The sequence below is a fragment of the Triturus cristatus genome, chromosome 2_2, assembly GCF_964204655.1.
Source record: "Triturus cristatus chromosome 2_2, aTriCri1.1, whole genome shotgun sequence".
NCBI classification, from domain to species: Eukaryota; Metazoa; Chordata; class Amphibia; order Caudata; family Salamandridae; genus Triturus; species Triturus cristatus.
The window spans coordinates 750,549,701-750,576,968 of NC_140582.1; the positions used below are offsets into that span (position 1 = coordinate 750,549,701).

Here is a 27,268-nt window from a genome sequence, read left to right on the forward strand (position 1 = left end):
ACGAAAAGCTGGTCGTCCACCCGGAACTGTTTCGTGCGGTCCAAATAAAAGGAGAGCGCACGTTTTGGGTCCAGACGGTGGAGCCGCTCTTCCTCTTTGGAAGGATGCAGAGGTGGAAAGAAGGTGGGCAAGGTGACAGATTGCCCAAGATGAAAGGGTGTCACCACTTTCGGTAGAAAGGAAGGACGAGGCCGAAGGACAACCTTGTCCGGATGAACAGATAGAAAAGGAGGCTTGGACGACAGAGTCTGGAGCTCACTCACCCGTCTAGCCGAGGTGATGGCTACCAGGAAAGCAGGCTTAAGAGTGAGAAGACGAAGAGGACAATTGTGAAGAGGCTCAAAGGGAGCCCACATCAGAAATGTTAAGACAAGATTCAAGTCCCACGGAGGCATTACGAAAGGGACAGGAGGGAACGTGTGAGTAATGCCTTTAAGAAAGCGTGACACTACAGGGGACTTGAAAAGAGAGGGCTGATCAGGAAGCCGTAAGAAGGCAGAGATGGCAGCAAGATAACCTTTCAAGGTGCCCAGGGCAAAGCCCTGCCGGGCCAAAGAAAGAAGAAAGAGGAGAACCTCAGAAAGAGGGGCGGAAAGGGGATCCACAGCCTTTGCTGTGCCCCATGCCACAAATTTGTTCCACCGACAGGCGTATACCGTCTTTGTGGAGGGACGCCTGGCTACCAGAATGATATCACAGACTTCAGGAGGCAAGTCAAATGGCATCAACTGCCGCCGCTCAATCTCCACGCATGGAGGTGGAGGCTGGACAGGTTCGGGTGGAGGACCGTCCCCTGCTGCTGCGACAGAAGATCCTCCCGAAGGGGCAGACGTATCGGAGGATCGGTCAACATACTGAGTAGCTCGGGATACCAGTACCTTCGTGCCCAATCCGGAGCCACCAAGATGACTTGGGCCCGGTCGCGCCTGATCTTCTTCAGCACTCTGGGCAGAAGTGGTATAGGCGGAAAGGCGTACAACAGACCGCAACTTCACTCGCGACGAAAAGCGTCGCCTAGCGAGTGCCGCCTTGGAAATTCCAACGCGCAGAACTGCTGACATTGCGCGTTCTCGTCGGTGGCGAATAGATCTAACCAAGGCTCTCCCCACTGCTGAAAGAGACCTTGCGCCACCTCGGAGTTCAGACGCCATTCGTGATCCATCATGCACCGGCGGCTGAGTTCGTCTGCTCTGGCGTTCAGAGAGCCCGCCAGATGTTGAACCATCAGGGTGATGCCCTGGTGTTCCAGCCATGTCCAGAGGCGCAGAGCCTCCTGATAAAGGTCCATGACCCCACCCCGCCCTGTTTGTTGCAATACCACATGGCGGTGGTGTTGTCCGTGAACACCTGCACTTCCCCAGGCAGAGGGAAGGAAGGCTTTCAGTGCAAGTCGGATCGCTCTCAGCTCCAACAAGTTGATGTGGGGGCGAGACTCCGCCGGAGACCAGAGGCCTCTGATCTCCGCCTCTTCCATATGGCAACCCCATCCCAGGAGGGACACATCCGTCACTACGACATGCTCCGGTAGGGGTAGGGAGAGGCTCTTGCCCGTGACCGAATCGCGGTCCGTGAGCCACCACTGCAACTGCTGAGCAGTGCCCTCCGAGATCAAGACATGGTCGGACAGGTTGCCGTGATGCTGGGCCCACTGAAACTTCAGGTCCCACTGCAGAGCCCGCATGCGCCGCCTGGCGTGATGCACTAGTAGGATGCAGGAGGCCATCAGCCCCAGAAGCCGCAACACTAGGCTGACCGAAACCCAGGATAGAGGCCGAAAGATGGGAATCAGGGCCTGTATATCCCGGACCCGCATTTCCGGTGGATGGACCCGGAACTGCGCCGAATCGAGAACCGCTCCGATGAAGAGGAGCTTCTGAGAGGGGCTCAGGTGTGACTTCGGCACATTGATGGAAAACCCCAGCAAATGCAGGAGATCCGCCGTAGTCTGGAGGTGGGAGACGACTGTCTGGGGCGAGCCCGCCTTCAATAACCAGTCGTCGAGATAGGGGAAGACTGGAACCCCTGATCTGCGCAGATGAGCTGCGACCACCGCCATCACTTTCGTGAACACCCGAGGGGCACTGGTAAGGCCGAAGGGGAGCACGGTGAACTGAAAGTGCTCCTGACCCACCGTGAACTGCAGGTAACGCCGGTGGGCCGGCAGGACGGGGATATGGAAATATGCGTCCTGCAAGTCCAACGCTACCATCCAGTCTCCAGGGTCTAGGGCAGCTAGAACGTGAGCCTAAGTCAACATTTTGAACCGTTCCTTCCGGAGGAAGGCATTGACGTTCCTGAGGTCCAAGATAGGGCGTAAGCATCCTTTGCCCTTCTTGGGAACCAGAAAGTAGTGGGAATAACAACCATGACCTACTTCTGGGCTCGGAACGCGCTCGACGGCCTCTTTGGCCAAGAGGGCCGAAACGTCCTCTTGCAGAAGATTTAAATGATCCTCCGAGATACGGTGGTGCTGCGGTGGCATGGCTGGAGGGGTCGTCTCGAAGGGGAGGGAGTAGCCCCTTCGGACGATTTGCAGCACCCACCTGTCCGAAGTATTGGTACGCCAGTGGAGCAGGTGATGGCGAACCCGGCCTCCCACTGGCGAGGAATGGGCCTGAAAGCTCGAACTAGGAAGGCTTTGAGGCGGATGCTGCCGGGGTGGATGTGGACTGACCGCGTTGTCCTCCAGTACCGCCTCGGCGGAAACCACGTCCGCGACCGCGTGCAGGCTGGTTCTGCGGCCGGTGGCTAGGCGGACGTGAGGAGGTGCCCTTTCCTTGGCCACAAAAGGAGCGAAAAGCGGAAGTTTGTGGCCGCGGGGCCGAGAGGCCCAAGGACTTGGCCGTAGCCCGGGAGTCCTTGAAGCGAGCCAGCGCACTGTCCGCTTTGTCACCAAAAAGGCGAGCGCCATCAAAAGGCATGTCCATGAGTGTGCTCTGGACATCCCCTGAAAAGGACGTGGACCGCAGCCAGGCGTGACGTCGAAGCGCCACTGTGGTAGAAATCGCCCTACCCAGCAAGTCCGTAGTGTCGAGTCCACATCGGATGGCATGGCGCGCTGCATCTCTCCCATCGGCCAGAGCCGAGGAAAGCCGTGCCCGGGCCTCCTCCGGGCACAGTGGCAGCACGTCCTCCACCGTATCCCACAGAGAGTGGGAATAACGGTCCAAGAGACAGGCGGTGTTTAAAGACCGCAGGCCCAAACTGATCGAGGAGAACAGCTTCTTACCGAACTGTTCCAGTCTCTTGGAATCCCGGTCCGGAGGAGCGGACGGGAAGGAGGATTGGGAGGTAGAGGCCTGGATAACCAGACTCTCGGGAGTGGGGTGCTGGGACAGAAAACTGGGGTCGCCCGGAGCAGGGCGGTGGCGCCTGGCAACGTTCCTACCCACAGGAGGGACTGTAGAGGGCTTGGACCAGGTGCCCTGCAGAACATCAGTGAGGGCCTCATTGAATTTCAGCAGAGACTCAGTGGAGCATGCGGCAGACTTAGGCAGCTCAGTTCAGCCACGGTAGGCAGCTCAAGCCCAAGGGCCGCGGCCGCCTTGCGCAGCACCACAGAAAAAGCTGCACCCTCCTCCGAAGCCACAGTCGGAGGAGAGATGAATCCAGTGTCCGGTGAGGTATCCAATCCACTGGCCTCCCCCAGTTCATCTGCCCAGTCCTGAGAAAGTTGCCCTTGAAGGGCCATAGGGTCCTCAGACCCCTCCCAGTCGCCCCCGTCATCAGATTCCTGGTAAACAAGAGGAAGGATGGGAGCCGGTCGATAGACAATATGTGCCTCTAGCGGCGTCTGATGCGGCGTTGGGCGGCGCCGCATTGGCGTCGGGACCGGACAGGGGCTGAACCGGGGATCGACGTCGACCGGAGTCGGCGTCGGGGGTGGTACCTGTGTCGGCGGAGGAGGCGTGACGAGGTCGACCGGCCTCAACGGGGGCCCAGGCTCGGGCCCCTCGGGGACCTGCGGTGTCGGGGCCGGAGCCTCCAACGGCGCCGGAGCCGCCGGCACGCAAGGTCGCCCAGTCGAGTCCGCGGGGCCCGAAGGCGCGCCAGCGGGCATCGACGGCAGGGCCAGGCTCCTCATGGCCGAGAGGAAGGCACTGACCTCCGTCGGCGCCGCGTCAATCCCTGGGACCGGCGGGTATGGGGATTTGCACGGCGCTGGGGTGGAACCACCCTGACCATCGGCCGAGTCGCGCGACCGGCGAGGGGAGTCCAAAGAGCGGTGTCGCCTCTTGGACTTCTTAGAGCGCTTCGACTTACCCGAAGACTTCGAGCCAGACGAGCGACGATGTCGAGTGCGGCTCCGCGACCGATCCTTGGACCTCCTCCTGGACCGGGATCGAGAGTGGCCTAGCTTTTGAGGTCAGGGCCATACAATCAGAGCACGACTCCGCGTCGTGGTCGAGGCCCAAGCAGTACAGGCACCGGCGGTGATGATCGGTCACCGACATCAGTCGGTGACAGTCGTCGCAGGCCTTGAAACCAGGCATCCTACCGGCACCAGAGTCGAAAGTGACCAAAAAGAGTCGAAAAAGTTAGTCAAAAATTGACTAAAGGGGTAGTTCTCCCGGATCGGCGCTTACTGGCGCGGAAAAAAGAAGAACTGACGTCAGCGCGCGAGGGCGGCGTCTAAGTACTCCGACGACGTCATTCCGGCGCACGACGCCAACGACGGACGCGGAGCCGCAGACGACGCCTAGCGACGCGCAAGGGGTATTGCTACAAAAATCTACCGAATCCAGTCTGACGCCTGGGGATATTTCTAAGGTGAGGAATCTAACTAACGTGTTTCTTTCAGATTGTGGGTGCGGGGACGGCGAAGAGACCTCCTTGGAAGACGCTGGGGAAAAAGCCACAACGCGGTGTCCCGTCTCTGGGGAAGAAGAGACAAAAAGATGCCGAACCTCCCGAGAAGAGGGGGCCTTCGAAGACGAATCAACGCCGGCACGGCGCTGTGGAGTCCGCCACTGGTACCAGCGTGACGTCAAACAGCGCCGAAGGGGACGCCAAGACTACCTCCACCACCACCTGCGCACCGGGAGAACGGGGCTGGGGTGGCTACAGAACGGCGCTGACTCGACCTCTGACGCGGCAGCTGCCTGCGGGGAGAGACGAGGGGGACCCGGTGACGCGCCCCGGCCCCTAGCCAGCCCCTGCGGCGCCGCCAGGGCCGGCGCCTGAGCGGCATCAGGTCGGCCTCGGACAAGGCCACCGCCTGCCCAGAGGACCGAGGGGGACTCGAGGACGAGCCACGAGTCCCGGCAACCTCCTGCGACACCACAGGGACTCCCACGGGGGTTTGCGGAGAGGCAGAGGCGCCGTGGTCCGAAGGGGGGAACCCCGTAGGGCCGCACCCAGACGACACCACATCTCCAAGACCTGAAGCCGAACCTGTCGGCGCTGGGGCCGGAGCCGCTGGCGACTCCGCAGAAGGCCCCACACATGGCAAGGGATCTGCAGACATCCCAGGAAGAGGAGGAAGAGCCAAGGAGGCCTGCAGGGCTGCAGCATAGGCCTCCATTTGGACTCTAGCCGCCCCCACGGAGGGAAACGGCAGGAAGGGTGGCAACGCGCGAGGCCGCACGACCCACGGAGAACTCGCGCCCCCCACAGGGCAGGGACCAGGCCTCGGGGACAAGCTGCAACACTTACCAACGGGCGAGCGATGCCCTTGCGGCCTCAGAGACGGTTGATGAAGGAGACAGAAGCAGCGGTTCGTGAACCCTTCCGCGGGGGACGGACGTGGTGATGACGCCGACCTGGACATGTGGGCTGAAAGGAGTTTCATCCAGCGCTCCCGCCGGGACTTAGGCTTCATCTGCTGACAAGCCTCGCAGTCCATGGAGTCATGGTGCTCACCCAAACACCACATACAAATGGGGTGAGGGTCCGTAGCCAACATCTGGCGCGTGCAAGACGAGCACGTCTTGAAGCCCGAAGGCATTCCCACGCTGTTCCCAAAAGGAAACGCAAAGCGTGAAAAGAAGGCCTGAAAACAGGCAAGGGTCACGATCCGGATCCGCTTGGCACGTGAAAAAGAAGGAAACTGACGTCAGCGCGCCGGGGTGGGGATTATGAGACCTCGCTGACGTCACGCCCGCGGAAGACATCGGGGCGGAGTCGCGTGGTGCTGCCCCCTGGCGCGCAGAGATGCTGGGGCAAGAAAATTCTCCGGGTCCAGTCTCACGCCTGGGGATAATTCTACGTTAAGGAATCTGCGGCTAGTAGTCTCTATAAGATTGTTTTATTAGTACGAGCGTCTTTTCTCTTTTTGCTCACTACTGGCAGATGCATGGACGGGGTAGGTGTAAAGGAGGCATCATCCCGGCAAAAATGTAAGTTTATTTATTTTTTGAGAAGGGACAACGTGAAGTGTTGGTTTAGAAATAACTGTTCTCTGCATTTATTCATTCCTGTCTACTTTTAGCGTTTTCTAGCCCGATAATGTGCGGGCGTCCATCACTCTAGCCAGAGGAGGAACTCCCTCAGCAATGCGAGGTATCGATCAGAGCGGTACACACCATGCAGCTGTAGCCAGATTATGGGTATACAGGTTCTCTGCCCGTCCTGATTGATTTAGAGGGTATTTTAATTGGTTGTTTCACGTGCACTTTTATTTTATAGTTTTGGTCCTGAAGAAGCGCTATCGACCCTTAAGACGAAGCAGGCGCCAAACATGTCGACCTATGACCTTTTTGACACCTGGGCATAGTGTGCCGCAGGGACTTGATTTTATACAGTAGTTGAGTCTGCTAAGGGTATACAATCTAAACATTCGCTGCATGTTTACCCTTTATTAACCTATTTATCACTAGGCACGCACCCCTTTTTTTGTACCCTCATTGGACCCCCCCACACACCCGCATGCACCATCCGGCAGTCCAAGAAAAGATCTCCGATAAAGAGACGCTTCGGGGGACCCTTAGGAAATTGCAGCGCCGGCCCTACGAGGAGCAAACGCCCGCTGATGAAGCATGACACTCCCCTGGGTGGGTGAGGGCAACAAGAGGACAAAATATGTTCTTTCATTTCACTGGTGGGCTTGCACCCTGTGATAGGAACAGTGTTCTTTTTTGGTTTTGATATTGGTGAAAAACTTTTGCCAGACTAAACTTGGGCTCTGAGGGCTGGGTGGTGTGTTTGTGAGAGTATCCTAGTAAAATCACCTGTGTCCTCCCACATTTAACACTATAATCAAGTTTAAAGTTGGCACTGTATCCACAACAAATCCAGAGGAAGAAGTCTGGTAGGACAAAAGCAGGGTCATTCAGCAACCATTTGGGGGATACACAAGAAATTTCTTGGTATCTTGTTCTCGCCTTTTTAGGTGCCTCTTACGTGTTAGAAGTGGCTTAAGAGACCATTCAAGCTGGATTTGACAGTGTGTTATCAAGAGACTGCCCACAGCCCTATTTCTGAAAATGTTGTTGAGTTCAAAGGAGTCTTCTCTGGTCACTCAAGTAGGCCTATTGTTTTGTCCTGGGAGGCATCTCACACATATTTCACATCTATTACCAGGATGGGAGCTGGCAGAGGCTTATACTACTAAGCCTTCTGACAGTTCATACACATAAAGGGTAACTTTCTAAAAGTTACTTTTCCTCAGTACTTTCAAAAAATCAGACTACCATTGGATTTTCAATAACTACTAAAATAGTTGTTTAGGTAAAGAGTTACTTTCTAAAAGTTACTTTTCCTCAATACTTATTATAAATCAGACTTAGCCATTGAATTGAATTTTCAATAACTATTAAAATAGTGGTTTAATCATTTTTTCTACATTGCCCCATTCCTAAGATAGCAGTAGTAGTATTTTAATTTATATTCTATTTTTCTAAACATGACAGCTGGGCCAGCCTTAGTGAAAATAGCTTTTAGGGCCATGCCACTGTAGGGACATGGTAAATATATTTTTATCTGCACGTCCTGCTTTTAAATACCATGCACCCTACCTTGGGGGTTGGAAGACTTACATAGAGGGGCTTGATAATTATTAAAAGGAGCGGATGGCTCAATAAGTCAACAGGTGACATCTAATCTACATGCGGACGCCGGGTGGTGGACTTCTAAGGGATACCCCGCAAGGTTGCTGGGGTGGCACCGAATTACCCCATATACTGTGGACTTTATAATTGGGAAGTTAATGCAATGGGAGTTGTATATTGGCATGCCCAGGCAAGCGTTAGATGTTGATTGTACTGCTTTTTGAGGGATTTCAATGCAAATAAACATATTTACCAAAAAAAACAGGTGACATCTAACTTCCCATGCCATGGGTTTAATTGCTATAGAATATACTACAAATTACTACAGCTTTTTAGGAGAACAAATACGCAACTCTGAGATTAGCCAATTTCTACATGTTTTAGAGGTCAGAGCTCATACACTAGACAGCAGTGCCTCAGTATGCAGAGTCTAAAAACAAGCAGTAAAATTCAGCAAAGAAAATGGGAGTGAGTTGGGGTGGGAGGCGGTAACCACACAAAAAGGGTTATTTTCTCACAGATGCCCAGATCAAACTCAGATTTGGGTGGAGAATCTGTATTAGGGCTACCAGTTACAGAGGTTTCTGTAGATCTTGAAGAGGACTTAGGGTCTGATTTAGATCTTGGTCGACAGGTTACTCCGTCACAACTATGACGGATATCCCGTCCGCTGAAATATAAATCCTATAGGATATAATGGGATTTATATTTCGGCATATGGGCATATCAGTCACCGTTGCGACAGAGTATTCAGTCCGTCAAGATCTAAATCAGGCCCTTAGTCTTCTCATATTGTAGAATACATGCTTCTCCTGAGTCGTGGAAACTAGGAGGAAGAGTACAAAGGATATCCAGATAATTGAACATGCCTCCAGTAGAGTTTCTGGCCATTGTAGAAGAGTTCAAAGAAGGCAGTCCCCCCCCCCCCCTCCACTTATGAAAGATTCTGTGGAGTTGGAGGTCTTCCATTTCCTATTTGTGGCATGCTTCTTTCTGTCATTTCATCAAAACAGCGCAGGTAGATGCTCCACTGGTATGGATGTTCTTTAGCAATTTGTACAATGATACAATTCCTGAGCCTAAAGTGAGAGAATACTTGGCTTTATGCCAACTTGTTTCCTCATGTATAATTAAGTTGTTCAACAAAATCTCAACTTCTATCACACTATAGGAAAGAAACCTAAAAGAGCCAGGTGGATTTCTTTCAGTTCTAACACATTTATGTGCAAATATTATTCTCCATTAGGCAAATGACCCATAATAGTCTATTCCTCAAGACAAGGAACCTAGCCCATGTCGGTTGCATCCACTGGGCTGGTCAATATCATGGAAGGGAAGGCCCATCTGCATATTTTATTAAAATTAAGTGAAATGTCTGCCCCACAACACGAAGACATTGTAAATGAGTGTAGTAAGGACCTAGTAGATACTTTGCAAACAGACTGTACTGTGATCTAGCTGAAAACTCTGTTAGAAATGAAGATCTGTAGTTTTCCAATTCACAGATTCATCTTGATAGTGCTCCAAGAAAAGGCACCTTGAATGTTAACCAAGGCTTTATAACATACAACAACAAATTTGTAACACATATGAAAGATTTTAAGAAAAGGTAGTACGTACATATTCATTAACCAATACTGGGGACTCCGTATTAGGGCTACCAGTTACAGAGGTTTCAGGAGATTCTAAAGATGATTTAGACTTCTCATCCAATAGATTACATGCTTCACCAGCGTTTACTTCATTTACTTGGCTGACGTGGCAAATCACTTCTTCAAGGTTGTTCACCATTATGTTATCAGGCCGATCACTTGGTAGCTGCTGTTCTTCATTTAAAAACCTTTGGGATTCAGTACAGAGCACCCCGTTTTCACCTTTTAAATAACAAAAAATACAACCTTAGCACAAGAACGTAGATACCAAAAACACACAGGTACTGACAAAGCCCATAGGTGTGGCTTTAATCCAAAAACAGGCATGAAGAACTGTATTTAAATGTGAGACAAATATTATTTACCTGTACAGTGTGGTACTCCAGTATTAATATCTTTTCTATAGATTCACATGCTTGAATCTTCCCCATTGTCAAGGTGGGAGTCCCACAGTAACAGTAATAAAAGCAGTGCTAAAGCATTAAACTTTACTGATAAAACAATCGTTAGTAGACAATTCACATTGATTTAATACACCCAACCGTCAGCCTATGAGAGCAGGGATGCTGGAGTATTCATCCCCTGCAGAGCAATTTCAGACTTCGAGCATGAGTGCAAATAAAATAATAGAGGTTTGCTTTTGATAAGCCTAAACTAGGAGGATGGAGGCTCACATGTGAATCTATAAGATATATCAATACTGGAGCACCATAGAGTACAGGTAAGTAACTGGTTTCTTCTCCAGTACTGTATATTTTATGGATTCACATGCTTGAATCAGAGTAGTTAGTAGTATCTGAAGACTAATGGCAGCAGGTAAGGCTAACCATCCCACCATGAGACCCAAACTTAAATACGATTAGGCGAACCAAAAACATTTAAACTGTACAAAATCAGAAGAGAGATCGCATATCATTAATCAATCACAATGAAAGTACTAAAAATGGTGAACAACTACCAAACATTATAACATAGAGAAATTTGAGCTTAATAGCTGCATACTGTGAGAAGTTGGCCTGATGTATGATGTCACTAGTTCTAGTGTACACCTTATATCAGTCCAAACAACCCTTATGGTGATTGGTTGTAAAGTCAACCTTATAGGCCAGCTATCCTAGTGGTAGCATGGACAAGAGCAGTCTTAGGCTAAACTCTGAATGGCATGTGAAGCCAGCTGTGATACCATATATAATCCCTTGAATACCAAATGAAAGGACACCACAACAGATATATATATATAAAATAAAGTGTATTTATTCTAAGCAAACCCTCAGCACTCTTTATGAGATTAGAGGTAAGTACAACACAGTCTTATTTAAGCATACATTAAGTCACACAGGTAAGTAATACAGTTAGGCCCTAGGGGCCACGCAAACCATATACTAAGTAAGTGGTATAAGGACCACTGTCACGGAAATAGGATAGGCCTAGGCCTAGGGAATCGCTGGGGCTACACTGTACTAGCAACAGTTAGGAAGTGGGAGGCCCACGGGATTCAGGTGCAGAGTGGAAACACTCACGTGTAATTACTAGCAGTTAGAAATTAACAGTTTAAGGACACTTCTGAAGCAGCTAGAGAGTCGAGACTCGGAAACTAGACCCTAGGATAGTCAATACCCTTGTGAGCACCGAAGTACCCAAGTTACCTAGCCCACGGACTGCGGGTGCATAGGTGTGAACTTGCGTTGGGTTTCGTCGTGGACTTCTATGGATGCCTGAAGGAAAGTTGCTGACAGGCAGTCAGTGAAGAGTGTCCGGTGGATCCCAAGGCTGGGATCAAGAAGAGAGGAGACCTGCAAGCAGAAGGGACAGAGTCAAGGTCACTAGCCAGTGACCACGTGGAACCAGGAAGGAACCAGGCGATGTCGTGAAGATTGCAGGTGAAGGTGAAGCTTGTCGCTGCAGCCACGAGGACCAGGGAACGTCGAGGATGACCAGGACCAGGAGGCGAGCAGTCCCACGAAGGATCTTGCTGTCGGCGGCGTCGAAGTCGAACTAGGACTCACCAAGCCTTGGCAAGCGGAACCCACGAAGAACGGAGGACTTGCTTCTGGTGCAGACCAGGAAGGTCTGGGGTGCTTCTCTTTTGCAAGGAAGCGGGAGCCAGTCTGGAGGAGCCAAACCAGCAGTGAAGATTTCTGGATGCGTCGTCACAAAGGTCACTAGCCAACGGGCAAGCAACCGGACAGGCGCGGCAAGCAGGAAAATGCAGAAGGGCCCCACGCAGGACTCGTGGAGTGTGGGGGGCTGATCTTCGGTGCAGATGGTGCTTGGGGTTGGGGCTTCTCAATCCCCGGTGCACAACTTCGAGGGTGCCTCAGAAGCTGCGCTGGAAGATACTCGCCACTTTTCCCAGGTAGCCGGTCCCACGTCTCTCGTCGCCTCCACGGATCTCAGCTCGGCTGTGGATGTGGATCAGGGTCGGAGAAGTCTGGAAGTCAAGGCTCTGGTCGGGCTCTGCAGTCGGTCCCTCGTTGAACTTTAGCAAAGCAAAGGGTAGTCTCTTGATGGTGCCTGCACAGGGTAGCCACTCCTTGGCCACAAGGGAGATTCTTCAGTCTTCTTCTTTCGTCGAATGTCGAAGGTCCAGAGTTTCTGTTCAAGTTGCAGGTTCAGGATAATCTAATCTCCTGGGGCCCAGCTACCACACTTATACTAATCTGGGGGGCTGGGTTACCTGCTAGGTCACGCCTTATGGGTGGGACCTGGGAGGGGGGTGGTTACACCCCCTTCCCTTTGTCCAGTTTCGCGCCAGGACTGGGGCTGGAGTGCCCCAGCACCGGTTTGAACTGGACTATGCATGGGACACCTTGTGTGCCCCAGGCATGTCTCATTCCTTTCAGCCCTCCCTGCCCCAATACACTAAAGTCTGTCTGGGGAGGTGCTAGCACCTCCCCAAGCAGGAAACCTATTGTCCAAGCCTCCCTTGCCGGGATCACTCCCAGCAGCAGGAGGTCAGACTTGTGTCTGTGGCAGCAGCATCCATTTTGTGATGCTGAGGCTTTGGTTAGAGTTAAACAGCAAAGTAGGATTTTAACATGTCTCTCCCTCTAGAAGGGAGGAATAATATCCTCATCACCAGAAATGGTATGGGGAAGTGTTAGACACCTTACACAACATGTTTTGATACAGCCAAACCATAGTTACCATAACCGTTTAAGATTATAAGGCACTTTAAGAGTATATGGTAGGCTATATCATAGAACAGCTATAAGGACATGGTTCTGAAAGCTGCAGACAGGCTCAGCTCATGCTAGAGCACCATCTCACATGTTACCAAGCACTCTGCCTCCAGGATTGGTAAGGCCTGCCATAGGAGTGGCTGATAGGTACACAGGTGTCTATTTTAAAGGTAGATATAGGTATACTATATCTAAGCAAGGGGTGATTACACGACCTTGCCCCAGCTGAGTGATCAGCCAGTTGTGTCTGATTGGAAGGCCAGACCAGGGGTGGCATAATACATGCTGCAGCCCCTGGGAGGCCTAGGGTACACCTATGCCCTGGGTACCTAGGGTACACTGTACAGGGTCCAATAAGGTGATCCTTACCAATTGGTTATGTACCTAGGGTACATGGAGTCCATTTTAAAGAGAGAGCAGACAGCCTGAGACCCTGAATGGCAGGATCTCAGGCCAACTAAGTCGAAAAACCAGCTAGACACTAGGCAAAAAGTTGGGGTTAACCATAGTCAGATATCCACCTTCCTACACATACCTTAAGCAAACAGGCTTCGAAGGGCAGCCTGACCGACTGCTACATCTGCCTTACACCAGGCAGCAATGTTTTGTGGAGGTGAGTGGGCCTTCACCTTTGCAGCTAGTGGACGTCCAGCCTTCTCATGACAGAAGACTATAGTTTGGGAGATGCAGTGAACAATACTAGCCTGCGTTAAGGCTGTACCTTTTCTGGGATCAGAGAAGGAAATGAGCAACTGAGTAGACTTAAGGAAAGTATTTGTCCTTTACAAGGAGAATTTCATACAGTGCTCAATGTCTAGTGAATGTAAAGCTCTCTCTGCAGGTGAAGGAGGATTGGGGAAAAATGAAGGTAGAATCATTGGCTCATTGAGACGAATTGTTGAAGGCACCTTGGGAATGAAAGTAGGATTGGTGCGCGGACTAATCGGTCCTCATGGAACTGTAGGTAAGGCCCTGTTGTGGTAAAATCCTGAATCTCACCAATATGCCCAGCAGATGTAATCGCTAATAGAAATGTCACCTTCCATGAACGAAATTTTAATCAACATTTCTTAATGAGCTCGAATGGAGACCTCATGAGTTGCAATAACACTGTTCAGCTGCCAGAGCACAGGAGAAGGCTTAATAGGCGGTAAGCTCTGAATAGACCTTTGAAACTCCTTCAAGAGCCTGTTAGACCACAAGGACAAATTGCTAGAATGCCACAAGGACAATTGGAGAGAACTCCCTCTGTATGTGGAGATTGACGCTAGGTGTACCTATATGGATGAATGGGTAGGGCCTGATTTGGCGACATGCAGAAGATAGGGTAGAATCTGTTCAGGTGTCGAGGAGAAAGGGTGGCTAGACTGAAGCACAACATGAACAGAACCTCTTCCACTTTGCCAAGTAGCACTTGAGTGCAGGAGCTTGAGCTTTCTCAAGGATCAACTTGCATTCGTCAGAAATTGTCAGAGGTCCAAGGTCAGCACGGTGAGGAGCCAGGTCGATAAATGGAGGGTGTGAATCTGTGGATGAACCACTTGGCCCTGGTTCACTGAAAGAAGATCATTTGTCAGCCGGAACTAAATGGGAGAGCACTCCGATAGGCGATGCAGCTTTGTGTACCAGTATTGCCTCACAAACACCAGGGCGATAAGGATGAGCCGGCACAGCTCTCGTTTCAGCTTCTGTAGAATCTTTGGGATTGGATTGGAGGAAGAGTGTAAACAAACATTACTTCCCATGAGAAGTGGAATGCGTTCCCTCAAGATCCTGACTGAGGAAATCTGCTGGCGCAGAGTTCGCATTTTTTGTTGAGGGATGTAGTGAATAGACTGGAATACCTTTTATAATTGTTTTTGGCTGAGCTACCACTTGTTACATTACTTGGTGTCCCTGCTGAGGGAGTCAGCCCACTTGTTTTGGACTCATGGTACATGCTCCACCGTTAATGAGATTCCTTTGGCTATCAGCCACTTCCCATATTTGTTGTGCATGGGATGAGAGAGATTTAGATATTGTCCCACCCTGTTTTAGCAGATAAAACATAAAGGTGTTTTTTTCTCTTCTGACTAGAACCGGCGATACCCAACCCCTTGGCAGGAAGGCTTGAAGAAGAGAGAAAAACCGCCTTCAATTCTAGAAGATTTATGTGACAGAATGCTTCCTGTCTGGACCACTTCCCGTGGATCTACTTCCCGTGGATCTCTAAATCATTGTTCCACGGAGGCGTCAAATGTCATCACCAACTGTGGTATTGCAGTGTGAAAGGAGAGACCCTAAGAGATGTTGCCTTTGACCATCCATCAGGACATCGCCATGGTCATTTCGGAGATGATGTAGTCGAAAGAAACCCGAGATTCAGCCCATTGTTCATCGAGCTCTTCCTGAAGAGGCCTTATGCGTAGGCGGCAATTGGGGATTAACGAGATGAAGGACAACATCATCCCTAGGATGGATTTGTATGTCCTTATGGAAATGCACCTTTTTGAAGACAGTATTTGAGTTATTTTCTGGAGGCGTGAAATCCTTTCTTCTGTGCGAAAGGCCTTCGAAAGCGTTGTATTTAGGATTGCTCCTAGAAACACTAGTGACCTGTGTAGGAGAGTAGGGTCTGCAATCCTATGATCACCCAGAGCAACCAGACTAGTGATGAAACAAACGTGGTGCGTCGTGAAGAGGGCCACAAGCCGGTCGGCAAGTGGTCGAACAACGCGGTGAACAGCAAGGAGCGGAAGGGCCCCCACGCAGATCTCGGGGATGCTGGGGAGGCAGACTTCGGTGCTGGAGCTGCTCAGGGTTAGGGCTTCTCAAACCCTAGGTGCACTCACTCGAGGGTCCCTCTGTGGGCGTGCTAGATAAGCGTCGTGCAGGTTCTGAAGATGGCCGGTCCCGCAGGTTTCGTCACACCTACGACTCTCAGCTGGGCTGATGAGGTAGGTAAAAGGTCAGAGATGGCAGGGACTCGGGCTTCGTCGAGCTGGGCAGTCTTGATCCGTAGGAGAGACTTACATCAAACCGCAAGCGCTTAGGTGGTGCCTGCTGGTGCAGGGTGGCTACTCCTTAGCCACAAGGGAGAGTCTTCAGAAATAGTCAAGAGTTCCTTTCGTGGAAAGTAGTTCAAGATTCAGAATTATCCAATTTGGGAAGGGGACTCTCTCCTACCTTTATTCTAAGAAAAGGGGCTGGCCCGTGACTAGGTTCTACCTATGGGTGGAGCCAGGAGGGGGGTGGTTACACCCCTATCCTTTGTCCGGCTTCGCCCCAGCTCAGGGGCTGGTGTGCCCCCGAAACTGGTTTGAGCCGGGCTATGCACAGTGAGCACCGGGGTGCCACTGGCAATCACCTTCCTTTCAGCCCTGCCTACCTGGGATACACAAACCCTGTCTGGGATGGTGCTAACACCGCCCTCGACAGGAAACCCTTTGTCCAAGCTCCCCTCGCTGGAAGGTCTCCCAGCAGCAGGAGGTCAGACTTGTGTCTGGTGGCAGCATCCATTTTGTGATGCTGAGGCTTGAGTCAACTTTAACCGGGGTTCAAGGTTACTTCCATGTCGTGCCCCTCTAAAAGGGGGGAATGCTAACCCCGTCGCCAGAACTGGCGAGGGGTTCGTATTCCAATTCGTATGACACCTTACTCGACATGTGTAGGTGATGCGATGCCAAAGTTAGCAAATAACCGCAAGGATTATAATGCATTTAAAAGTAGTTGGCCCGCGTCACCATGGAACGGCTATTAGGACTTGGTTCCGCAAGCCGTCGACGGGCTCAGCTCGCGCCAGAGCACCGTCCCACATGATTTCCTACACTCTGCCTTCAGGATTGATAAGGCCTGCCATAGGAGTGACTGATAGGAATCCATGTGTCCATTTTAGGGTTAGGTGTAGGAATACTACACCTACAGCAACGGGGGATTACACCACGTTGACCCAGCTGTCGTGCAGCCAGTTGTGTCAGATTTGGGCGGCCATTCCAGGGGTGGCATAATACATGCTGCAGCCCCTGGTAGGCCCTGGGTACACCGATGCCCTGGATACCTGTGGTATGCTGAGACAGGGACTGACAAGGCGGCCCAGTTCCAATTGGTGGATGCACCTAATGTACATGTGTTTAATTTCGAGAGAGAACAGCTAGGCTGTGGGTCTGATTGGCAGGCCCACAGCCGGGGAAAGTCATAAACCAATGAAGGAAAAGCAAAAAATCTGGGTGATCATAGGATTGCAGACCCTACTGTCCTACAGGAAGCACTCAATTTGCTTAGCTGGCATAGGAAGGTCGAAGCGCTTCAAAGATCACTCAAGGAGGTTGTGAAACCCACTGATATCTGCAGGCGGCGAATCAGCTACTGGTGGAGTATGAGAGGGTATCATTGGCACGATGTAATCACCCCATTCATCATGAGCATCAGGATCTGTTTGAAGCTCACCATCTTCCAATTGTTGGTAGTTGCTGTCCGTAAATTATCCTGGATTGATATAGGGAGTAGTATATTTAGCATCAAACGTTAGTTCGTGACTGAAGAAACTGGAAAATGTATGGAAAGTACTTGAATTTGATGGTGCGCATACACTTTGTCTTCATAAGGGTATTGTTCCTGGAAGGTATCCAAGTGCAGAGCTGAGGGATGTCCCCTATCAGAGAAGGAGTAGTTGCCCTCAAAGTAAGCGGATAGATTGTCCTCCGCCTCATCTTGCTCTGACTCCTGACATTTGACTCTTAATTATGAAGGGCTGTATGCAGGGTCAAATGGATCTTTATCATCCAATTCCAGGAAATCCTGGTGGCAAGCTAGGGGCAATGGAGAAATTTAGGAAAAATCATGAAGCAGAGATGGGGTAGTGTCTTTTCATGGAGAAAAGCACAACATCTTTTCCCCCGTCTATAGGTCTGCCAATGGGATCGCGAACGTCATCGTCAACAGAAACGCTGATTGTAGGAAATTAGGATCTGCTTTCATGGTTACCCCCACTTTTTGCTTGGTGTCAGTATTTTTGACCTACTCTGCTGAGATCGGGCTGATCAGGACCCCAGCAACTGTGCTTTCTCCCCTAAATTGATATGTTAAGTACTTTCGCACCTCCACAATTGGCTACTGATGTACCCTTGTGAGTACCTAGTAAATGGTACTAAGGTACCCAGGGCAAAGGTACACCAGGGGTCTCTCATGGGCTGCAGCATGCATTATACCACCGACAGGAGTCCACTTAAACTGTGATTACAGGCCTGCCATTGCAGCCCGTGTGAGTTAGTGCTTGGATCTCTCACGACAGATATAAGTTTCCTTATATCTGAGGTCACTGCACTTAAAAACTACAAGTCACCCCAACGGCAGGCTCTTCAGACCTGCGGGCAGAGTGCTTGCTTACAAGTGTGAAGGTGTCCCTGCATGAGAAGGACATCCCAACAAAACCCTGAGTCGATTCTCCAGGTTTTGTAAGTGTGGTCAGCCATTTTTTGACGTATAGTGGTTACCAGTCATTACGAGATGTCTAACTATATAGTGGCTGCATCCAACCCGGTCATGTTTGGTATCAAACATGTTGGAGTCATACCTCAACAAAAATTCCAGTGTTGGAAGTATGATCCCATGCACTGAGGGGCTCCTTAGGGGACCCCCCCCCCATGTACTTCCGGTAACAGCCTTTCAGGACATGCAAGCAAGCTAATGCTGGTTCCGACCACAGACACGATTCTGCCCTCCTGCTACTGAGCCAAGCTCAAGCAGGGGAAGGTAGAATAGGTTTCCTCTCACAGGGAGGTGTGACCACTTCCCAGACAGGACTTAGTGTATTGGACTGGGAGCGCTTGCCAGCACCACCTGACTGCTTTGAAGGGCACATTTGGTGTCCACCTTGCATACTCCAGTTTAAGCAAGTTCAAGAACCCTTGGTTCCCGCTCTGGCCCAAACCTGGGCAAAGGACATGGGAGTATCTACCCCTATGTCCAGTCGCTCCTTTGGGAGGGAACCCGGAGTTGCTCCAACACTTTCTGAAGGGTACATAAGGGCACCCTTGTTAGTGGGTCCTTAAATTCGTCCTGGGACAATACTCAAAATTGAGAATATGTCACTCTTCACTTGTCTGGAAACTTGGACTTCGACTGGAACCAAGACTGTACCAAGGAAGATTCCTGCTGCTCCTGGTCTCGCTGTTATTCAGGTCTTCTTCGTTATCTGGGTCTGTGACTCATCCAGGTTCTTAAACAGACCTGTGGGCATCAAGAACATCCGAAGAAATTTCCCGTGGAGTGAAGGAGTCACCCCCCTGCATCTGCAGGCACTGCAACAAAGCTGACCGGTGTGCTGCTCATGTCGTCCTACGGACTTCACAAAGCCCAGCAACACAGGTGGTGGTTCTGCAACACTCTCGAGGCCTGACCTATCTTCTCTGCAGTTTTGAGGCCAGTAACCCTCGTTGGAACCATTTGAGCCAAACCCTTGTGCACACATCGATTTGCTGTTGCCAAGGCTTGTTTGCGCTGCACTCCAGAGATCTTTGAGCTACAAGAAGCTCCAGCCTCCAGCCCCTCTTCCCTCCAAGATCAGCTTCCTCACTGCATCCTCTGCACCATGGGCCTCTATCTTTGGCGAGCTGCTCGAGGTTCTCTTGGGATTCCTGTGCCTTTGGCATAAGGGTCCTCGTTTGCTTCAGGGGGCTCCCTTGCTTGCTCGGGCCTGCTCTGGCTCTCTTATGGTTGGTGAGTCCTTTGGACCTTGCTGGTCTCAAACCTGCTTTTTTTCGTCTTCCATGGCAGTTGCAGCTACCAAGGCTTGGTGGTGCTACCGCTGGACACCGACCACCTGGTCACTGTAGGAAGGTGGATATCTGACTATGGTTACCCCCAACTTTTTGCCTAGTGTCTAGCTGGTTTTTCGACTTAGTTGGCCTGAGATCCTGCCATTCAGGGTCTCAGGCTGTCTGCTCTCTCTGTAAAATGGACTCCATGTACCCTAGGTACATAACCAATTGGTAAGGATCACCTTATTGGACCCTGTACAGTGTACCCTAGGTACCCAGGGCATAGGTGTACCCTAGGCCTCCCAGGGGCTGCAGCATGTATTATGCCACCCCTGGTCTGGCCTTCCAATCAGACACAACTGGCTGATCACTCAGCTGGGGCAAGGTCGTGTAATCACCCCTTGCTTAGATATAGTATATCTATATCTACCTTATATATAGACACATGTGTACCTATCAGTCACTCCTATGGCAGGCCTTAACAATCCTGGAGGCAGAGTGCTTGGTAACATGTGAGATGGTGCTCTAGCATGAGCTGAGCCTGTCTGCAGCTTTCGGAACCATGTCCTTATAGCTGTTCTATGATATAGCCTACCATATACTCTTAAAGTGCCTTATAATCTTAAACGGTTATGGTAACTATGGTTTGGCTTTATCAAAACATGTCGTGTAAGGTGTCTAACACTTTGGAATAATACCCCCATACCATTTCTGGTGATGAGGATATTATTCCTCCCTTCTAGAGGGAGAGACATGTTAAAATCCTACTTTGCTGTTTAACTCTAACCAAAGCCTCAGCATCACAAAATGGATGCTGCTGCCACAGACACAAGTCTGACCTCCTGCAGCTGGGAGTGATCCCAGCCAGGGAGGCCTGGACAATAGGTTTCCTGCTTGGGGAGGTGCTAGCACCTCCCCAGACAGCCTTTAGTGTATTGGGGCAGGGTGGGCTGAAAGGAATGAGACATGCCTGGGGCACACAAGGTGTTCCTTGCATAGTCCAGTTCAAACCGGCGCTGGGGCACTCCAGCCCCAGCTCTGGCGCGAAACTGGACAAAGGGAAGTGGGTGTAACCACCCCCTCCCAGGTCCCACCCATAAGGCGTGACCTAGCAGGTATCCCAGCCCCCCAGATTAGTATAAGAGTGGGAGTTGGGCCTCAAGACTTTAGATTATCCTGAACCTGCAAAACTGAACAGAAACTCTGGACCTTCGACATTCGACGAAAGAAGAAGACTGAAGAATCTCCCTTGTAGCCAAGGAGTGGCTACCCTGTGCAAACAGGCACCATCAAGAGACTACCCTTTGCTTTGCGACCGTTCTACGAGGAACCGACTGCAGAGCCCGACCAGAGCCTTGACTTCCAGACTTCTCCGACCCTCATCCACATCTGCAGCAGAGCTGAGATCCGTGGAGGCGACGAGCGACGTGGGACCGGCTACCTGGAAAAAGTGGCTAGTAACTTACAGCGCAGCTTCTGAGGTACCCTCGAAGTTGTGCACTGGGGATTGAGAAGCCCCAACCCCAAGCACCATCTGCACCGAAGATCAGCCCCCCACACTCCACGAGTCCTGCGTGGGGCCCTTCAGCATTTTTCTGCTTGCCGCGTCTGTCCGGTTGCTTGCCCGCTGGCTAGTGGCCTTTGTGACGACGCTCCCTGAAATCTTCTGCGCTGGTTTGGCTCCTCCAGACTGGCTCCCGCTTCTCTGCAAAGAAGAAGCACCCCAGACCTTCCTGGTCTGCACCAGAAGCAAGTCCTTCGTTCTTCGTGGGTTCCGCTTGCCAAGGCTTGGTGAGTCCTAGTCCAACTTCGACGCCGCCGACAGCAAGAGCCTTCGTGGGACAGCTCGCCTCCTGGTCGTCCTCGACGCTTCCTGGTCCTCCTGGCTGCAGCGACAAGCTTCACCTTCACCTGCAACTCTTCACGACATCGCCTGGTTCCTTCCTGGTTCCACGTGGTCACTGGCTAGTGACCTTGACTCTGTCTCTTCTGCTTGCAGGTTTCTTCTCTTCTTGATCCCAGCCTTGGGATCCACCGGACACTCTCCCCTGACTGCCTGTCAGCATCTTTCTTCAGGCATCCATAGGAGTCGACGACGAAAACGACGCATCTTCACCCCTATGCACCCGCAGCCTGTGGGCTAGGTAACTTGGGTACTCCGGTGCTCATCAGGATAGTGACTATCCTAGTGTCTAGTTTTCAAGTCTCAACTTCCTAGCTACTCCGGAAGTGTCCTAAATCTACCGTTTTCTAAACTGTACTATTGCTATTGACTTTTACGCATTACGCGTGAGTGTTTCCACTCTGCACACGAATCCCGTGGGCCTCCCACTTCCTAACTAACGCTAGTGTAGTAAAGCCCCAGCGATTCCCTAGGCCTAGGCCTATTCTATTTCCGTGACAGTGGTTCTTATCCCACTTACTTAGTATATGGTTTGCGTGGCCCCTAGGGCCTAACTGTATTACTTACCTGTGTGACTTACTGTATGCATTAATAAGACTGTGTTGTACTTACCTCTAATCTCATAAAGAGTGCTGAGGGTTTGCTTAGAATAAATACACTTTATTTTATATATATATCTGTTGTGGCGTCCTTTCATTTGGTATTCAAGGGATTATATATGGTATCACAGCTGGCTTCACATGCCATTCAGAGTTTAGCCTAAGACTGCTCTTGTCCATGCTACCACTAGGATAGCTGGTCTATAAGGTTGACTTTACAACCAATCACCATAAGGGTATTTGGACTGATATAAGGTGTACACTATAACTAGTGACATCATACATCAGGCCAACTTCTCACAGTCACCAACATCTGACGTGGGACAGCTCGTGCACGGTTCCTGGTCTTCCTGAGCCTCGCATGGTCCTCACAGCTGTAGCAACAAGGTCACCGTTGACTCTTCAGAACCTCCCGATATCAGGGTCTCTGTGTCTCCTGGTCACATTCAAGTGGCATAAACTCTGTCCCCTCTGCTTGCAGGTTCTTTACTTCTAGAATCCACTCTTGGATTCCACCGGATTCCGTCAAAGTCTTCTCCAGAAGCATCTTCTTCTAAGTCTCCCATTGCTTTCTACAGCAGGTTCAAACGTCACTTCACCCCATGCCCCCACTTCCCTCGTGCAGGTAACCTAGTTCCTAGGGCATCCACGGGTAGGATGGCTCTTCAACCTTCTGTACACCAAAGAGATTCTTCAGGGTTCTCCGGGAAGGGTCCTTCTCTAAAACAGCAACCGCAACTTCTCCATTGACTTCTTTTGGGACACAGCTGTGTTTCCACTCTGCACACAGCCTCCGGGGGTTTCCTGGGTACTTACCTTGGGTGGTTCCTTGTGTCCCTGGCTCCTGTGGGTCTTCTGGTCCAAGTTACATCATCTGTTGCAGTTCGCAATCCACTTTCCTAATATATGATTTGGTCTCCCCCATGAGACAAATTTATTTTGTGCTACTTGCCTGATTGCATTTGAAGTATTATTGTGTTGACATCTCCGGGTAGGAATCACCCTAGATGACCAGCCCAACATGACAGCTCAAGTCAACACAATGTGCACCTCCTGCTTCCACATCCTACGCATGCTGCAGAAGATCTTCAAATGGTTTCCTCAGAACGCCAGATAGACGCCCACGTAAGCACTCATCACCAGCATGCAACACTGCACCTTCTTCATTCTCCACATCTGTTGCTGCTTCCAAGGCTTGTTGGTGCTCCCGTTGGACACTGGCCCCCTGGTTCTCGAACAGCTCCTAGTCTTCCACAGCATCACCTGGTCCTCACAGCTGCAGCGACAACCTCACCGTCAACTCTCCTGCACCTTCCGTCATCGGTGGTCACTGGTCTTCCGCGCCTCCTGGTCACTCCAAAGTGGTATAGACTCTGTCCCCTCTGACTCCAGGTACTCCTCTTCAAGAATCCACCCTTGGGAGGAGGAGCCTAGCGCGCATCCAAGATGGTCGCGTGAGCACAGGGCTCCCCGGACCCTCGCTGCTCCTCGGAATTTATCCTGATTTTATCCTGATATGGTTTACGGAAGCTGGAAGGTGAAGGCTGGCTGAACACGGATCTCCTTTCAGAAATCGAATCGGACCTGGGAATCCTGATTTATCGTGGTCTGAACTTTTGAGACCCACCCGACGGCGGTGCCCGGTGCGAGGGTGAACTGTGGAGCCGGGGCGTAATCGAACAACAGCGGCTGCAGAGCTGTGCCAGTGGCCGCTCCAACACTTTCGGTTTCACTTTTGGACTTCAAAGTGGCTGGACGGCGGAATCGCTTGGAGTGGCTGGGTGTTTCCTTGGCCTCTGTGTGAGGCCTTTGTCTCCGCCTGCTACTAGGGTACCCATTGCCTTTGGTCCCCTCGCACCGCTATACTGCGGACTCTGGTGAGGCGCCCGTCTGCGGTGCCGGTGCCCATTCGACCCTTGATCGACGGTCCCCATCGGTGAGCGTGGCCCACATGGGGGGCAAAGGGGGCCCCGAGGGGCGTAAGACTAAGGCTTCCCTCCGCGGGGGACCGGTCCAGGCGAACAACATGGACCGCTACACTCATGGCAGAGGGTCCTCTGGAGCGGCCGGTGCCCCCCCAGACGACACCGGTGGTGGCACGTCCGTCTCTCCGGAGCTGTCCCTGCAGGACATCATGGGCGCCATTAACGGCATCAGGGAGACCATCGCCACGCAGTACGAGGCCTTGGCCCGTAAAATCGACACGGTGGCTATCGATGTCACATTAATTCGGGCGGATCTCTCTAAAACCAACGAGAGGGTTCAAGCGCTCGATGTGCGGACTTCCACCCTCGGTGCGGATGTGTCGGACCTGCGGACCACTCTTGGCGACATCAAGATGGCCAACGATCAGATGGCCCGGCGGCTGGTGGACTTCGAGGGACGAGCCCGACGCAATAACATCCGTGTCATAGGCGTACCGGAGTCCTCCGACAGCCGCCCGGTTGACCTCCTGGTCGAGGAACTCATCCTCCAACAGCTGGCCCCCGCTGGCCTAAGCAAGTTCTTTGCCGTGGAGCGGGCCCATCGAGTTCCGGGCGGTCGGCCGCGGCCGGGGGCCCCCCCGAGGCCTATTGTAGCCAAACTTTTCCACTACAGAGACCGAGATGCGATTCTGCAGGCCTCACGGGTCCACGGCCCGGTTCGTCATGAGAACTCGTCAATTAACTTTTATCCGGACTTCACCCAACTTGTCCAGAAACAGCGGATGGGTTTCCAGGGGGTGAAGCGTCGTCTCCGTGACCTGGGCCTTAAGTACTCTATGCTCTATCCCGCAAAACTCCGAGTGGAACACGAGGATCGGACTGTCTTTTTTGACTCTCCCGCGACTGTGAGTGACTGGCTGGACTCGCTGCCGGACAGGGGTGACCGGCCGGGGCCCTCTGCCGGTACCGAAGGTGACGGGTCCCCTTTGGAGTGACTTTTGGTCCTTGACTTTGCCATTTTGCACTGTTCGGCTGGGTTTTACTTCTTTTGTTCATTTTGTCTCACTATGACCTGTGTGGGGGGCGGGCGGGGACGGGTCCCTTTCCTCCTCCGGGGTCTTTTCGTAGAATGGGGTTTGTAGGGCGACAGGCACACTGCAAGTTGGGGTGGTTCTTTGGCCCGCAGGGGTGCAGGGTGGGGGGAGTTGGAGTTGGGGGGGGGGGGTTGGGGGGTGGGAGGGGTTGTTTTGATGTGTGTTTTTTGTTTTCAGGGCGAGGTACTGATTTTTGTCCAGTTTCGGGTGCTGCGCTATTGGCTGGGGGACCTTTGATCTACTGGAGGGGATGGGGGGGGACGGGTTGAGATTGATGTCATGGAACGTCAATGGGTTGGGGGACCGTATCAAGCGGGGTGTTGTGCTTCAGTATTTGCGTCGTCTGGCTCCTGATGTGGTGTTTTTACAGGAGACGCATCTGGTTGGTAATGTTTGTCATGCAATGAACAGGGGGGGATACCGCCTCATGGCCCATTCTGGTTTCACCACTGGTTCTAGAGGGGTGGGCATTCTCCTGCGATCCTCACTTCCGTTAGAGATCACCAGGGTAGTCCCGGATGATAGAGGGCGCTATGTGGCTTTGACTGGGAGATGGGAGGGGCAGTCACTTTCCTTGGTCTCAGTTTACGTTCCCCCGGGCCTCCAGAATTCCACCTTCTCGGACTTGGGTCGAATGCTGCTTGAACTTCCGGACAGTCTTTTGCTTATGGGCGGGGACTTCAATTCGGTGGTTTCGGGTGACCTGGATCGTCACCCGCCCAGGGCCCTCCCCGCTGCCCAGGCATGGCTCGGCGGACTCTTGGAGACCTTTGGTCTGGTAGATAGTTGGAGATTAATGCATCCGGCACAATGTCAGTACACCTTTCACTCTGGGGCGCATGGGAGTCTTTCCAGATTAGACTATTTTCTTATGCCCGCGGCCCAGACTGCCCGGATTCGAGAGGTTAGGCACCTGGCGCGGGGTATCTCTGATCATTCCCCGCTGTGGCTGCTCTTTGACACCGGGTCGCGGTCTGCAGGGCGGATCGCTCCCATTAACCCTTGGTACCTGCGAGACCCCACGACTCGCGACAGCCTGGTCAAGTCGATTGACCAATATTTCCTTGAAAACGAGGGGTCGGTGTCGTCCGCAATGTCCCTGTGGGAAGCTTTTAAAACCGTGCTCCGCGGACAAGCCCTCTCCCAGATAGTGGTGGCTAAGAAGCTCAAGAATGAGGCAGTGGTGAAGCTGGAGACTGACATATCGGGGCTGGAGTCGGCCTTGGAGGCGGGTGTCACTCCGGATGGGCTCCATGCCCTCAGCTTGAAGCAGTTTGAATACAGGTCTCTTGTTACGGATGCTGCCAAGACTATGTATAGGGAGCAGCAGGGTAGATTGTATGACGCCGGGGACAAGGCGGGTAAATTGATTGCTTGGCTGGACAGGAAGGAGAGAGTGAATCGTGTGGTCCCGGAGCTTCGGGTTTCGGATGGAGCGTGTGTGACTGAGCCTGGTGAGATTGTGGAGTGTTTTGCCGACCACCTCCGGGCCGTGTACTCCCCGGTGACTGATAGGGATGAGGAAGACTCTCGCCTTCTGCTGCGGGATATTGCTCTGCCCGGCTTGTCCGTCGAGGACCGTGAACAGCTGGACGCCCCCTTGTCTGTTGACGAAATTGCAACTGCGATTCGCTCCCTCCGCTCTGGCAAGGCTATGGGTCCCAACGGCCTGCCTATTGAGTTGTATAAATTGCGCCCGGATAAAATCGCGCCTTTCCTCCGTCGTATGTTCCAGGAGTCCCTCGAAACGGGTTCCCTTCCCGCCGACCAGCGTCTGGCTACTATAGTCGTGATCCCCAAGGATGGTAAGCCACGAGACCGCTGTGCCTCCTACAGGCCTATTTCTCTATTAAACGCCGAGCCTAAGATACTGGCTAAAGTCCTCGCCACTCGCTTGCTGAGCGTTATCTGTGATATGATCCATCCGGATCAATGCGGCTTCATCCCTCATCGTAATACCGCTCTTAACCTGCGGCGTCTCCACGGCGCCCTCGCTAGGGCGGAGTACCTCTCCGAACCAGCCGTACTGGTTTCTTTAGATGCCACGATGGCCTTTGATACCATCGAGTGGCCATTCCTCTGGGCTGTCCTGACCAAATTCGGCTTTGGGGAGGGATTTCTTGGCTGGGTGAAGCTTCTTTACGCTGGACCAATGGCTCAGGTGGTCGTCAATGGGCGGGTCTCTCAG

General features: G+C 52.0%; 1 protein-coding gene across 5 annotated transcripts in view; it reads right to left on the reverse strand.

Moving 5' to 3' along the window:
* Window positions 1-27,268, reverse strand: part of PCM1 (pericentriolar material 1) — a 1,275,228-nt gene that overhangs the window by 77,498 nt on the left and 1,170,462 nt on the right. For all 5 annotated transcript variants that reach the window (XM_085641994.1, XM_085641996.1, XM_085641995.1 and 2 more), the window contains one exon: window positions 9,609-9,862. In XM_085641994.1, the coding sequence (XP_085498120.1) occupies window positions 9,609-9,862 (254 nt within the window). The remainder of the gene's footprint in view (window positions 1-9,608; window positions 9,863-27,268) is intronic.